A 17,007-nucleotide genomic window follows, 5' to 3' on the forward strand; every position below is an offset into this window, starting at 1 on the left:
GATTCCCGTGCTGTTTGGAAGATGTTTGTATTCCAGGACAGTGCTCCATATGCTGTTTTTCCATGCCTCAAGTAAGAAAAGCACACAATATGAGTGTTCACAGGCATTTCATAAGCTTCTGGATTGTATTTCAGACTCTGCAATTCAGGCTCAGAAAACATCTGAGAGTGGAAGAGCAGATTTTCAGCTCGCCTCACCACAAGGACCATCAGCAGACAAGAGCAGTCATAGTGGATTATCTCTAAAAAATGAAGCCAAAAACACATGGGAGATAACCAGTGGTATGGTGCTCATTTCATGTTATTTTACATCTCAGTTATGTGTGATGTGGGGGACTATCTGTTTTAAATTTCAAAGGACCCAGAAGCAGTTCACATAAAATATAAACGTCTGTGTTGTGGGGGATTACGGAAATCAAACACCCTGCAACAGACTTGCTTTTGAGCAATGAGAAAGATTTGCAGGATTAAGCTGAGTACTAGAGCAGTGAATAAAAAAAAGAAAAATTCCATGCTCTCATGATTAAAGGGGAAGAACTAAAAATAATTTATTCTTTAAATCCCTATTAAATTTAATGCTAAAGATTCCAAACTTCAAATGTATGAAAAATTTTACTTGTCCTAGATAAGAGTTTAAGATATTAATTACGGTACCCATATAATATCAGGGGTTTTTGGTTTTGTTTTTAAAGTTCAATGGTGAATATTTTTTTTTCCTTATTCACAAAGACACTTCAGCTTATGATTTTTTTTTCCCTTTCACACCTATCTGCCAAAAGGTGTGAATGTTTTTTGTCATACAGTGTCAGTCAACTTGCTTTGCATGTGTCTCGAAAGTACATTCTTGTGGCAAAAATAGCCCTAGTCTCTATGAAAAAGTAGTGTTACTTTCTATTAAAAGGTATAGCCACCGACTTGTAAAGTGGGCAGACTACTCAAATCTGCTCGAAATCGACCGAAGAAATTTTCCTTCACATAGTGAGTTGTTCCCATTTTGTTTAATCTTTGGGATGTTTAGAAGCAATTGTATACTATGACAATGTCAGTAATCCATAATTGCTATTATGGATTTCATAATTTGACTGAAACAGATGCAAGATGCTAAGGCAAGTAGAGCCTTCTGGAGAATTTTTAACTTAATACTTACCTGAATTTTGAGGATTCTGAGGCAGGAATTACTGTCTTACTTGTTCATTTAGGACACCAGGGCCTCTATCTGGTGCTTGCCTTTCAGAAAAATGAACCAACACTTGTTATTTTATATAAATATAAGTCATATGAAAAGACAGAGACTTAGGGCAGTAGATTGGCATGTCTAAATGCTCTCTTGTAAATTCAGAAGCAGAGAACTGTGGAAGAAAGCTGTGTTAAACACTGCTATTTTACTGTTTGTGTTTGTGAGAATGAAAACTCTTTCTGTGTAGTCTTAATTGTGTGTACAGGCAGATAAAGGCACAGTGTTTTTAAAGTACAATTCTCCAAATATTTTTTTCCATTTTTTGATTGCTTGGCATTGGTAGCTCAGTTTGCAGATTGTAGTTACTTTTCAATACATGAAGATGTCTAACTATATGTAGATGACTTAATGGTTTCTTTATCCTGTAGTACTGGATTCATCTGTGTTGAAGAGCTTCCCATAGGCAACCTCTTCATCAAGGAAAGTCCTCTTCTATGCTCTGTTCTAAACTTCTTCCAAAGTGGGATGAACTTGATCTCAGAGAATGATAGGCATTCTTCGAGGAAAAATTCACAGAGAAGAGGGGGAAATTCAAAAGCAGAGACATCTAACAAAAAATTAGGAACCTAATAATTTTAAATAAAATTACATCATTTAACATATTCATCTGCATAAAATACTATACAAATCATTTACAAAAGAAAGTGAAGTGCACACTGACATTTTCAGATGAGAGAACAAACATGCTTCTACCTGTTTCTTACTAAACTGTTTCACATGTGCATTCACATTTTAAGAACAAATACCTTTCTAATAAAGGCAAAGAAATGGTGAGTTCTGTGATAACTTGTATTGTAACTGCAGTTCATGCACACTGTCAGGATTGTAACCCCTTAAACTTCAGGAGTGATGTTCTAGTCAGAAAACTCCCAACAGCTGATCTTGCCCCATAGTGAACAACCATAAGGGTTTCAGTGGTGATGACTCAGCCAAAAGCATAATCCTGATGCTTCTGACAAAGTGTTAATGTGCATACACCTCTGACAAGTCACTGGCACAAACCCACATTCCCCAAGCAAGTGCAAGCTTACGTGATTTGTGGCTCCCAATTTATACTGTGGTCAAAACAAATTGTATCAACAAGAATCTATCATACACTGCTCTTCTCTTATTACCAGGCATTTAGTACTGTTGAGCCCTGTGCAACCATGTCCTATGGTGATCTTGGAACAGTACTGCACTTGTTCTGCTATTAGCTTGAGTAAATACTAATTTAAATTTCATGGGGGGAGGGGAGCTTTCCTAAGTGATTGTTCTTATTACCTTAGAGATTAGCCACTGCTATTTATAATAATATCTTTTAGATTTATAATAGACTTCAAATCACCATGTCTTCTGTAGCAGGTGTGCAGTACCTTTACCAAGGTAAATTGTTTTTAACCAAGGGAAAAAATAAAATGAGTGAGCATTGTTTATAGTTTGCCAATCTTATTTATGCAATGCTGAAATCTTCATTAAAATGTTAGGCTGCAATTAGAAGCTTTAGCATACATCTGACTGTGTAGAAGAACTAATTAGATGTTTAGGTGATCATTCTTGCATTTATCTTGTTTGCTGCAATGTTGTGATTACATACTAATTTGCATATTTTGCTAAGAAGATACTCCAAATTGTTGCTTACAATTGACATGGAAATGCTGAGTTAAAAGGAAATTCCAGTATAGTTTCTGGTGGAGAGATAATGGGATTTGGTTTGGTCCAAAACACTCCATATCTTTCACTTGTAGACTATTAACAAAATGCTACACTGACTACAGGTTACAGAAATTGCTGAACTCCGTAGCAAGCATAAAATGTCATCTTAAAGCCTTACAGACTTTTCTATCTTCCCCTTGCATATTTCATTAAGAATAAGTACTGTGGTATGCAAACTATATTTGCATTTAACTTATTACTAACCCAAGTATATTTCTTCAACATCTCTGGAAACAAATGTTGTTCTTTACAGAGAAGATTAGACTAAAAAAGCAGAATATTCAGGCTAAATATTATACAGATGCTAAATCTTTTAAAGTAGTTCTTTATATTTCTGAAGTATTTTTGATCTGGGTAAAGATATTACTTTACTCACAATGATGAGTGAAGTGATGTGTAAGATGGTTTTGGATGTCTGTGGCAGAGCCAGGAGTAGGAGTCAGGAGTTTAAGCTTCTAATTGTCTCCTCTTCTCTAAACATTTGACAAAAACTGTTATTTGTTTTTCGTGTTTTGATACTTCATTCAAAATTAACTTAAAATCTCAAAAACCAAGTGGTCTAACACCTTTTCTTACTTCAGAATTCATTACAAAATTTTACCTGTATTGACCTCTGTAAATTAACCAGCAACAACTGCATCAGAAGTCTTTCTAGAAAAAGAATAGGTGAGACTGCAGTTAGGGAAGCTGATTGTTATTAAGTCAGTAGGCCATAATAAAAACTAATCCACTCCTGTCTGCTCATTTACAGTCCTTTGTGCATAGAAGTTAGCAAATTCTCATGAAGTGGGTTGTACACTAAATGTATAACCGTACCATAGAGGGCTTGTTAGAGTGGTCTGAGCTCTTAATGCATATTTGAAAACTGCAAAGACAGCATGATACATGTCAAATCTAATTTCATGATGGGGGCCGGGAGGAAGGCCTTCTGAATACTAAAGAAGTGTATGTTATACTTCTTGGTCTTAGTCAAGCCACTGCCATTGAAACCTAGTAAAATCCATCTAGATTAAACTGTGGAAGGGTGGGTGCCAGCCTGGTCAGAAGGCTGCAGAGTGCTGAAATAGGAAAAAACTGAAAAATTCAAAAATTTTCTTAGCTGGGTAAGTTTTGAAGATATCTTCTGTTTTGAAAAATGCAGGAAGTGTAAAATTTTAATATCATTGCCTTGGGAAAAAAGAGTTAAGAGCATTTTAGACTTAGCATCCAGAAGAGCTCAGGAAAAGATCTCTTTACATACAGAAGAGTTGTCCAGACAATTAAAGTTTCAGGATAAATAACGTTTTTGTGGCATTTCTGCATAGCACTTTCTGGAGTTGCAGATGTGGCAGCATCTCCAGGGCCAAAGATATTCAAAGCAATTTCAGGCTTGGTGGGCCACATTCCTATTGGACAAATGATTGAGTAGTTTAAATTGCTGACTTAGTGCAAGATAGTTTTTTAATCATGTTAGGTCACAAAATCAGTTGAGAAAAAAAGTTCCTGAGTCTTTGTTCTCAAGCATCCTAATATTGTGTTCAGCTGCATGTGAAAAGTTAATTAGAAGATCCCTCTTTTGTTTCATTTTTATAGAGGAAATGATACTTTAAAAATGCAGCTTATATAAATATTAAAATATAGTGAAAACATAAAAACTGTGAAATGTGAGTTCATTATTAATACCGTGTTTTCTCTTATGATTTCAGTTGTTTTGTTAGCATACAACTTTTCACATGTCATTCCAATTGCTTGACTAAGAAAATATGTTATCAGAGGAGTGTGATACAATCTTGAGTGGTCAAAGGCAGGAGAATTCTGTTCTAGTATCCTCCTTTGAAAAACTTGTCGTTATTGATCAGAACAAAAAGTCATTGGGTTTATACAAATGAAGAGTGGTTCTTAAAAGTTTTGAATAGTCTCCCTAATTTCTTGAGGCTCTTGAAAAAACTAGTCCAAAGTATTTGTAAAATAAATGATTTTACTTACATGTTCATCTTTCAAGTCAATAGACAGTGATCTACTAGATTGTTTTAAGCCAGCATGATTGTCTAGTATAAAAAGAGTTTATTTGAAAAGCCTTGGGGCTTCTGACTATAGATGGTCTTCATGTAGAGACTGAAAAATAGTCTCTTCTGAAACAAGTAGGTGCAAACCATGAATCTACAACATGTGTTAAGTCCCTGCTTTTCACTGGTATCTAGTACAAACTACTGTTTATAGGAAATTAACTGGAGTTTGGTAGCTTTACTAGCTATCTTCAGTAAACTGGAAAAATCACAGCAACCCAGTGAGAAGACAGCTGTGTCTCCTGGCATCTCTTTCTTCTTTCTTTTGCCTTCATTTATGGTGGCTCAAATGTTTTTGGTTTTGTTTTTTTACCCCAAAGCTGCTGAATCTGCCTGAAGTGATAATTATCTCTAAGAAAACTAAAAAGAATACAGTACTACAGTAAACTTACTGTCTTCTGTGACAGCAAGTATTTTGTTATTGCAGTGCTACTTTATTATTAAGTTTTTAGTATTTTTTTATTGAGGCTTTTTTAATACGGTTGGTGGTAACTTTGTTTTATGGAGCCAGAAAGTTTCAAGATCTAGTGAATAATCCACACCACACTACCTTTAATGAAGATAAGGGAGTATTGCATACTTGAGCAATTCTCCTTTTCTCAGATGCTATTTGAGATTGGTTTTAATCAATCAAATTGACATTTTTTTCTATACCATCATTCCAAACAGTAAAATATAAGTTAACAATAAGCGTATAAAAATGGCCTTTTCATGTTTATCTGGTGCACTCAATCTTTAAATCCATTTCTATAGTTTATTGTTTGTTTTAAAATTGGCAGATTAGTACTGCCTGTATTCAGGGAAAGTTGGTGAAACGGATGTCTTCATACATTTTTCATGTCACGCTATTTTTCATCAGAGCTGTAGTTTGAAATTGAGATTTAAACCATAAGTTCTGGACATAAAAGAAAGTGTAGAATTTCAGCAGTAAAGAAGCAGCAGATTGTAATATTGTGAACTTCCCACCAACTACGTGTGATTATTTTTTTAAATGTCAGCAATAAAAAATGCCTATAGAGAAAGATCAATAGCCAAATTTAATAAAATTATATTTTCCTAGAACGAAATTCAATTGAACAGTTTCAAATCTTAACAGCTAAATAGTTTCAGATTTGCAAATTGCAGGCTCGCATGTGATATATATCATATCCTGCAGATTTTTTGAGCTGTGATCTGGAAATGTTTTTATTAACCTTGCCTCACTTAGAAAGCAGCCTGATCTTTTTTGTTGCATCCTCATCACTCTGCCAATTGTATAAATCTGATAAGCAGAATATTTCTGTATTAGAAAAACTTACTTGCTGTACAACTTCCAGAGAAAATGAGAGTGATCAGGGTAACGTACAATTTACATATTTGGCATTAAAATAAACATTGTATGTTTCAGATGAATGGGTGTTTCCAGAAAGTTTCACTGAGAGTATTCAGTTGGATAGGAGTGAGCACTTCATAGCTACTGAAGATTCAACCTGCCATAATCTAACCTCACCACAGAATGCCTCTGAAGATCACAGCAATGAAACAGGTGATCACCAAGTGAATAATGAAGAGATTTTCACATTTTCATCAAGACCTCGATCAGCTCTTCATGGGAAGTCTCCGAATATGTCACCACGATGTTGCATTTTCCCATTGGATTTGAAGCAAGACAGTAACAGAGTGCATGGGAAAACTCAAATTGAAGATAACTTTCAAGGAACTGACAGCAGTGAAGAGGTAGGCCACTTTGTACATGTAATTCTTGATATAGTAGTCTTCATCCTGAAACTGTTAGGATGAGATTCTGTCTTCAAGCTAGACAGAGAGGATAAATCATCTTTTCCCCATATACCTACAGGTAGATTTGTCTTTGTCAGGTTGCTGCATCTGAACTGGATACAGTAGTGAAAATGCAGGTATACCCTCTGTAGCAAGTGGACAAAAGAAACCTAACTCTCTGTCAGCCCCTATGCTAACAGAGACATGAGAGTATCGTGCATCATTACAAGAAAGATTTTAGGAAAGCCTTCATCATAGATTTGAGAGAGATGTAAGTCCGTTATGGTTGTGCAAGAGTGCAGGAAATAAAGCTTTGTTGTGCCTTTTTAAACTGTAAGCAGGGACTGGTTTGCTCACCAACATTGTTGAAAGTGAATTAAGAAATTTCAGCTTTTTAATATCACTTAATGATTGATATTTCTGCTTTATATCCTGTCTGAGCTGTGTCAGCATCACCAGATTTAATTCTTTTGCAATATGGAAATCTTTCAGCAATAAAATTAATGAAAGAAAAGAAATATCTTTTTAACAAATGTATCAGCTGATACTATATAGAAATTCACTAAATTGTCAATGCACTGAATAGTTGCGTTGTGTCATTACAGTAGCTGCTAAAAGTTTCTACCTTTATGAACAATCTAATGTATTTCATTTTAATTATAAAATCTATTTCTTAGCGTCCTAATCTGTTGCTCATAGCTGAGAAATAAAATGCAACAAAGTTACATAGTAGCACGATGAACTGAACTTCACTACTCTATACTCTGTGTTTCTGAGAAACCAAATTGCTGATGCTAATTGTAAGAATTAAAAATTCTCTGGGTTTTTTTTCTGTAGTTGTGGGGATTTTCCTGTTATGTGGGGCAGTGTATTATTTATTAACTTACACCCATAAGACTTTGTTATTTCAAACAGAGTTCTAGAATTTCAGAATTAAATCAGTTTTAGTCGAGCTAGTAGTTCATGAGCAGTGCTATATGGGATACCTTCTGTATCTGAAGATACAGAACTGTTTGGATTTCAAATAATTTCTTTGTCTGTTATGCTTATGAAAAACCAGAGAGGTTACTGTAGAAGCTAGGTTAAGAAAATATTTCCATACGAATTATGGAAGCTTTCCAGCACTGTCATTTACTTAGCTTCAATAGTTTCCAATTTGATTGGTTTTTTTTTGGAGGGGTGGAGTGGGTATTAAAGTCATTTGTAAAGATATGCCTCCAAAGCAGTGTAAAAATGGCAAATGAAAATTTCTGAAGAGTTACCAAACAGTAAAGGCCATGCTATGATAAGTGAGTGAAAATAAAGTGTCTTTCAAACACCGCATATGGCATGATGAACTATAAAGCAAGACAAAGTTATATAAATTAATCAAAACCTAAATTAATCATTAAGCTTTGCTGGTGGTTAAGCCTTTATTGAAGAAGATAGCTAACCTTCCATGCCATCATCCTACCCCAGAGATCCAGTGCCGAGCACACAAAGAGGAAGCAGTAGCCAAGTACTCCTGCTTTTACAGCAAAAGAACAACATTGGGGAATAACATTAATGGCTATTCTAGAGGGTTGATGCAAGAGAGACTGATAGAGGATCCCTATCCTCTTTAAAAAGATTTAAGGTATTATATAAACTAAAAACTTTTCATTGCCTGTGTGCCAGAGGTGTGCTAGGGAGCAGCCTTTGTTTCGTTCATTATCTTTGGATGCAAACTGCATTAAACAGTGTCAACACTGCAGGCGGGGATGCATTAGACTCACAAAACTAGAAGATAATTACATTAAACAAATCTACAGCATGCTAACAAATTATCAAGAGTTTTTTTCTCAGTCTGCTACATTAGTAATTCATAGTTAAGCCTTTCTTTCATGTGAAAGAAGTCACTGAACCAGCAAATTACTTAGCAGTCATATTTTGCCTGTATTCATCCTCTTCATTGTACAGATACATTCTGTGTTACTTCTTGAAGTCAACTTTATACTGATAGTCTGAATACACATTTAATATTCAGATTGCCGTACTCTGCATTACTGAAGTAAACTAGAAAACAGGTTTTTTTCAAGCACTGAAAATACAGGAAAGAGGATCCCAGAAGAGCTGTGATAGCTCAGAGTAAGACTGCTAACTTAATAGTATCAGCACAGTTTAAAGTATGTTTGCAAAATTACCAAAATTCTTTAGCCCAACCGTAACATGTTTCCCAGTTTACTTCACTTATATGACAAAATATTTGACTAAGTTATGCTGAATCTTGCAGTGCTTTTAAAAAATATATGCTAATCTTACATCCTGAAGTAAGCTACATTGTTACAGGTTTTCACACTATTATTGTTTCTCATGACCATTGTGGTACAGCTTTCTTTGAAATTCAAATACATTATGTTTGAGTATAACACAGAGGGATAGGTATACACTCTTGAACTATATCAAATAAGATAGATATCTCAACCTACAATGCAGATAATTACATGTGAGCATAAATTGCCTTTCTCCTGGAAAATATAAGTAAAACTTAGTTTTAATGAAAAAAAAATAATTTTACATACCTTTGTAGTTTAAGTATCTCGGACTGGTAAAAAGTCCGAAAGTTCTCGTAGGGTTTGTTATGTCACTGCATCATGAATTAAAAAATTACAGTTAAAGGGGCTAAATTGTAGTTTCATCCTAGTCTACATTTGAAGTTAATGGAACTGCAAAGGAGAATTGTGTACTTTTTTATTAAATCTGTAAAAAATCAGAATGATCTACAAAAAATACTTACTTAATTCTAAAATATAAGAGACCAGTTATGCATCAGCATAAATTTCAAATAAGTGAACATTGACTATCTTTCTTGCATATACTGAGAGCTGTAAGATATTAACAGTACAGTGCTAGAATTATACGGTTTATGTAACTTTTGGCTTTTGAGGAGGAAATGTTTCAGCCTGCAAACTGAAAACAGCAAATATTTATAAATTCCCTTTAGTGGTTACTAATTAGTCACTGAAATAGTTCAATGCTGTTTTTCAATTATTGGAGTTAAATAATCAGTAAAGGATAAAAATTGCTGCTTCTGTTGGAACCATACACCATCAAGTGACTTATTTTGTAATTATATGGATGTTCATGCTTTTGTCAGAGACATTGTATAATTAAACTTGAGGCTGATAATTTCACTCTGATACCTCAGTATTAAAGCTCTCAGCGTACAAAGGGACTATATCCCATCTGCTCATAGTAGGTGGCCCTCTAGAGTCATTAGAATGATCTTAAAATTACATTCCAGCAAGAGCAATAAGTTTTATGAATCCAGAACTGCCTATCCACATGTTCTTTCAAGGAATGCAATACATCAGTGGAAGTGCTCATTCCTCAGGAAAAACATTCTCATCTTCAGTTTACATATGCTGCACTGTAGTTAATCAAGCAAACTTTATTGATGTTTCTGGCACCATATCATGATTTAATATTTAAAAAATTATTCTAGAACATAAATATGTATGGCTGAAGAGACATGGAAAGGTAGGAGGGATTTATGCTTCAGATAGATCAAAGTTATACATTTAATGCGTGGGAAAAAAAATACAGTGTTTTCCTTAGTAATCCTCCATTTTAAGTTAACCTAACTTAAGATGGGTTTCCAGCAGAGATTTTAAGATCACTTATGGCAAATAAAAGTTCATGAAAAAGAGGAAAATACAGATTTGTGTTTCAAGGAGATTACTAAGTGAGGGAATAAAACTATAAACTTCCAAAACGTGTATCATTAATAAAATGAGGAATTATTTTCTTGAGTGTGCATTTCATTCTGTGTAATCTAGTCCTGGACTCACTGAAGTCAGTAACAAACTTGAATCACTTTTATTTGCAGTAGGACTGCATCTTGCCTATGACAGGCATACTGAAGATGATATTTCAGTGTCTTATTGAATCTTGTAATATATACAACCTTACATCCAGTGTGGTGGCGTATGGCAGAGGACCAGCATGATGAGAGGAAGATGAGACCCCCCTCTCATCCTTTCTTCTTTGAGAATAAGAACATTGAGGCAAACACTGGACGTGCTTCCTCATTATTCTTTCTATGTGTTCAGACTCACTGTTCGTTCTTGAGATGGGATATAAGTGAACATGATACACGTGATTCATGGGATGTTTTGCAGAGACATTGTTAGAAGCATGAATATAAGGTTAACAAACTAACCTCCAAAATTCTTAAATTATATTCGTATGGTGTTGAATATGATATTCAATGATATTATCAGAGGTGAGCAAAGTGATCTCAGCAGGAGTTATTCCTTCTACATTTAAGTTGAAGATGCAATGTGAAAACATGAAATACTAATAATTCAATGGAAATTATGATTATCATGTAACACACAGGTTTGGGAGTTTACTAGCATTCTAAATTTGGGCTGACAATTTGAAAAGTGTAATCTTGTCTCCCTCTCCTCCTCTTTCCACTTTCTACTTTTCACTACTTGAGATGTAGGAATACGTTTATGGTATACTCACTGTAGTTGAGAGGAAGAGCAGCTGGCTTTCAGAATCCTTGCAAATTTAGAATTATGCAGAAGAGATTAAAGAACCATTTTGAAATTTGAAGATTATGTAAAACTGTGTTGTGTAATGATGAGAGGGAATCACTCTTGCTTTATTTCCTAAATTTAGGATGAAAACAATGAATTCATTCAGGGTACTGGGGACCTGGAGATCAGCGACAGCAGGCAAGGAACATCTGATTCAGCAGTTTTTAAAGAGATCCCATTAGAGAGGATGTCATGGAGAAATGAATACTGGAAGAATAAGGGACACAGCAAATGTAACCTCAAAGAGACCATCTTATCAAAACCACAGAGTTCCACTGTGAGAAAAACAGATTCTGTTAGCTCTCAGAGAAGCTTAAAGCCTACCCTTTCTCTTTCTCCAACTGGAAGTAAATCTGAATTCTTTAAAGTAATTCCAAATGGATCTGAAAAAACTGAAAGATACGAAGGAGTTTCTGGTCAATTGAAAAGATCCATCAGTAAAAAATCTCTCAAGAAAATCTCAAGAGAAAATTCATGTCTGACAATACAGACTTGTGTAAGTGATTTTTGCTTTGAAATTAAATTATTAGATTGTATAGAGAAGCTATACTAGATATACCCATTTGCATGAAGTGAGAAATAATACGCTTTTCATCCAGATATATTCTGCTTTCATCATAACAGTATTTACTGAGCCTAGTCTGTTGAAAGTTGATTTTGTAGTTTTTTGTGGCACACAAAATAGTACTCCAAATAAAACAGAAGTCACAGAGGTTTATAGATAAAACAAGGTGTCACTGAGCAACTCACATTTTGGAAATAAGCGAGTTAGAAAGTAGTTTGGGGCTGAAAGATTACAAAGGAAAATTGACAGACTTTGAATTGATATATTAACAAGTGACCATATAAAGAGCATTAATCTAGGTACTTCATAGTTTCTCTGCGACAGCACTGAAAAATAATAAATTATGTGATTGAGGGCCAGCAGTAAGGCTGTGTCATAGGCTAAATTGCCAGGCTGCTAAAGAATTGTTACATTCACTTTTATTCCTAGTTTTTTTCTTCCTGGATTCTCCTTGTGGAAACACAAAGTAATTCAAACAAGAAGTTTGTCTGCAGCTAATTATGTTCTTAAGTATTTCCTAATAGCTAATTCTTGTCCTTTCAGCTTATAATGATGTGCTTTGAATTGTGCTTTGAATCAGGAAGGGGGGCTTAAGGTTCAGGTGTATTCTGTAAATCACAATTGAGATAGTATGTTCCATGGTTTTGGATAGAATTCTTTTGGGCTTAGAATTACTGCAGATCCATATCTTTTAACATGTGACCTCTTCTCTAAATGTGTTACAAGTAGATTAGATTTATTTCTGAGCATCTGAGAGTGGAACAAGCCAAACTTCTTCCTCAGACTTCAGAGGTCTTTTTTTCAGACATCAGCTATTACCCTATGAGACCAAAGACTTACATAGCCAGTATCTTCTGTCCAGCAGCAGTCAGTCATAGCTGGCTAGGGAAAAAATACAGTGCAAGGACAGAGCAAGCATCCAGTGATACCTTGCCAGCGTGCCCTGCAAGCTTCCTTCAAGCAGTCCATAGCTTAGCAATTTCTTCAGTGAAAGATGTTGTCTTTATGGTAAATAACTGGTGGTGGAATTTTTTTCCACAGATTTCTGTAGTTACTTTTTGTATCTATATGGCCTTTGCCTTGTGACAGTGAATTTCAGAGTTTAACTGCTGTTTGTGAGGAAAAAAAATGTATCTCCTTCATTTGTTTGCAGTGCACTGTCTCATTCCTGGTGCTTTCTCATTCTTGTGTTTGTTATAAGAAACACTGAATAATTTATTATTATTATTATTTTTTATTATTATCTATGCCACTTACTATTTGATGGCTGTATATCATATTCCCCCACAATTGTCTCTTCTACAGGTCAAGGAGTTTTATGGTATTTAATCCCAGGATTGCAGTTTTGTGATTTGTTTGTTTGTTTTTTGTGTTTGTTTGTTTGGGTTTTTTTGTCATTTTTACCCAAGGATGCTGAATCTGGCTACTGCATTATCATTAATGTAAGAGTGGTTTTTAGATAGTAATATCTTGAACCAGGTATTGCACACTGCTGGGGACCAAAAGAACAGATGCTTCTCTTTTTTGTGGCTCTGTGAAAGAGTTATGTATTCTTTGGGAAAAAATTACCTACAGTCAGGTTCTTGCAACATGACATATACCTGGTTTGCATGAAGGAAACAGAAGTCTTCCATCATTACTGTGTTTTCTGTCCTTGTAACTTGTCTGATCTGCTATAGGATACCACAGTCTCCATTCCAGTCAGGGGGATGTGTTTTCATTCTGCTATGGGAATTTTAGTCTGTAGTGATTCTATTACTTGATACAGTTAGTTTTAGTTACCTGATTTGACAGCATCTGTGATAGGGGAGGCAGGCCATGGGACAAGGCTGCGACTGCTGGGGCAGGGTCATTATGCTGAACAGTTCTACCTACCTACTTACGGCTGCTGAGGATGGACCACACTGCAGCTAATTTTCGATATGGAAATCTGGGCATTGGGCTAGGAATAACAATCCAAACTGGGCATCAGATTAAAGAATAGTGTCTAGAAAAGCATACGTCCAGCTTTTCTGTGTATCTTTGTTAGGGAAATGGACATAGTGCCATGCCACTGATGCTTCAGTGCTTTTTAGTGAAATGAGTCTCTTTTACTAGTGGTGTAGGGGTTAGTTTTTTATGTCTGTCTCAATCCTGTGAGATAGTCTTTCTGATTGAGGGTTCTAGAAATCTCTTCCTGTATTCTGTAAGTTACTTATTGGATTGTGTAAAGGCCTTGCACTTTTCCTGATAAAAACAGAATATCCTTTTCCATGAAGGGTGTGGAGACTGGTTTCCTTTGGGAAGGAAGCAGATTAGAGGGAAGCAAGAGGAATGAAATACAGTAATGCAGGTTGAAAGCAGAAGCAGTGCTGAGACCTTATGGTGATGAAAAATACCAGTGGCTGGTGATCTTAAAGACGACAGAAAGAAAAAAATTTTTAAAAAAGTAGAGAAAATCCTACCAATAGCAAGATATGTTCTATGTATTTATTATCTGGAAAAGACATTAGAATTGTCACTAGTGATCTAGAAAATGTGGAAGAATGCAATTCATGTGTTCTTTTATATTTGGGAAGAAGATAATGTTTCTGTAATTTTTAGTGATAGGAAAACCCCAGTTGATACTGATAATCTGATTCTCTGTTTCTTAGATGTGTTAATACCCATGTACCTATCTGTAAGGGTATAATAAAATTTGTTTACATTTTACATTCCCTTTCCTTCCTAGTTTTATCTATAGGAACATATTTTTCTAGTTCCTAGTAACTTTTCACATTTTTGTGATTAAATCTATTCCTTCCTTGTTTCCTGATTCCTTTCAGTTTTGGAAAATTGTTCCACTTAAAATTCAGCCATGTTTATTACTAATCATAACTGTAATCTATTTGTCCATAATAAATTAAGTTATATGTTGATTACTTTCCTAAAAGTTGTTACCAGTGTTTAATGCAGTGATCAACTTTGTCTTGTAGAACGTAACTAAATGTGGACTACCTAGGTGGATTGCAATTACGTTTTTAAAGTGCTAGATATATTTTACAACTTTTTTGTGACTTTTTGTTTTAAAAGATGATGGAAAAGAGCTATCGTTTTTCCTCTGCTCAATAAATAGTTGATTATTAAATTAGACAGTAGGATTATTAAGATACTGCACTTGTAGCTGAAAATGTATTACACCTGTAATTTGTTGCTTGTAAGCATTTTTTCAAAGACAAAACCTATTATCAATGTATAGAAATTCAGGAGTTACAGACTTTGTTTTATTGCTACAAAATATAAGATGAAAGTATCTGGCAGATTTAGCTCTCATACTTGATTTGATCAAGTAATAAAATTTTCCCATCCCAACTCCTTTGTTTGGAGTTCTTTAATACTTCTTTTTATACTGGGCCACGGTCAAAATTTGAAGCCAAATTTGGGTGCCACTGACTGCCTATTAAACACTGGCTATTTATATTAGAAAGTATGTTCACCTAGCACTTACAGAATAAAGTCAAGTGTATTTTTTATTAATTTTTATTAACAATATTTCCAATAATTTTAAATTTATTTTAATAAGCTATTTGAATGTGACTGTTTTCAGACCACATACATATGTAAAGCTTTTTTTGTATCTGCTGGAGCAGTTTTGCAGGAAGAAACTGGTATTTAAGGTCTCCACAAGCTTCAAGAAAAGAAGTACTTACCTGTTGTTTGTGAACAGGTGATTGTGATGTGGGTGATGTGATGGCTGGAGGCTGTCTTGGGCATAGTGATCACAAAATGATAGAGTTTTCAGTTCTCGGAGAAGTAAGGAGGGAGTCAGCAGAACTGCTGCCTTGGACTTCTGGAGGGCAGACTTTGGCCTGTTTAGGGTCCTGTTTGAGAGAGTCCCTTGGGAGGCAGTCCAAGGGGAAAGGGGTCCAGGAAGGCTGGGCATTCTTCAAGAAGGAAATCTTAAAGGCTCAGGAGCAGGCTGTCCCCATGTGCCGAAAGATGAGATGGCGGGGAAGAAGACCGACCTGGCTGAACAGAGCATTGGCTGCAACTCGGGGAAAAAAAAGGGAGTTTATGACCTTTGGAAGAAGGGGCAAGCAGCTCAGGAGGAATACAAGAATGTTGTGACTTTATGCAGGCAGAAAACTAGAAGGGCCGAAGCACAGCTAGAACTTAATCTGGCTACTGCAGTAAAAGACAATAAAAAATGTTTCTAAATATACATTAGCGACAAAAGGAGGGCTAAGGAGACTCTCCATCCTTTATTGAATGTGGGGGGAAACATGGTGACAAAGGATAACGAAAAGGCTGAGGTACTTAATGCCTTCTTTGTCTCAGTCTTTAATAGTAAGACCAGTTGTTCTCTGGGTACTCAGCCCCCTGAGGTGGAAGACAGGGATGGGGATCAGAATGAAGCCCCCATAATCCAAGGGGAAATGCTCAGCGACCTACTACACCACTTGGACAAATCTGTGGGGCTGGATGGGATCCACCCAAAGGTACTGAGGGAGCTGGTGGAAGTACTCACTGAGCCACTTTCCATCATTTATCACCAGTCCTGGCTAAGCAGGGAGGTCCCAGTTGACTGGAAGTCAGCAAATCTAACGCCCATCTACAGGAAGGGCCAGAAGGAGGATCCAGGGAACTACAGTCCTGTCAGCCTGACCTCGGTGCTGGGGCAGGTTATAGAGCAGATCATCTTGAGTGCCATCACGTGGCATGTACAGGACAACCAGGTGATCAGGCCCAGTCAGCAGGGGCTTATGGAAGGCAGGTCCTGCTTGACTGACCTGATCTCCTATGACAAGGTGACCTGCTCAGTGGATGGGGGAAAGGCTGTGGATGTTGTCTGCCTGGGCTTTAGTAAAGCCTTTGACACTGTTTCCCACAGCATGCTCCTGGAGAAAGTGGCTGCTCATGGTTTGGACGAGCATACTCTTTGCTGGGTAAAAAACTGGCTGGATGGCCAGGCCCAAAGAGTGGTGGTGAATCCAGTTGGAAGCTGGTCACAAGTGGTGTTCCCCAGGGCTCAGTATTGGGGCAAGTTCTGTTTAATATCTCTATCAATGATCTGGACAAGGGGATTGAGCGCACCCTCAGTCAGTTTGCAGAAGACACCAAGTTGGGCGGGAGTGTTGATCTGCTTCAGGGCAGGAAGGCTCTGCAGAGGGATCTGGACAGGCTG

General features: G+C 36.2%; 1 protein-coding gene across 1 annotated transcript in view; it reads left to right on the forward strand.

Annotated features, from left to right (window-relative positions):
- The window catches only part of LOC104163860 (chromosome unknown open reading frame, human C3orf67), a gene marked incomplete at both ends in the record, with an annotated part of 29,778 nt that overhangs the window by 648 nt on the left and 12,123 nt on the right, over positions 1-17,007 (forward strand). Inside the window, 3 exons of the mRNA XM_009702990.1 lie at positions 135-281; positions 6,364-6,692; positions 11,382-11,795. Of these exons, the coding sequence (XP_009701292.1) occupies positions 135-281; positions 6,364-6,692; positions 11,382-11,795 (890 nt within the window). The remainder of the gene's footprint in view (positions 1-134; positions 282-6,363; positions 6,693-11,381; positions 11,796-17,007) is intronic.

Source organism: Cariama cristata, unplaced genomic scaffold, assembly GCF_000690535.1.
Source record: "Cariama cristata isolate BGI_N322 unplaced genomic scaffold, ASM69053v1 scaffold15946, whole genome shotgun sequence".
Lineage (NCBI taxonomy): Eukaryota > Metazoa > Chordata > Aves > Cariamiformes > Cariamidae > Cariama > Cariama cristata.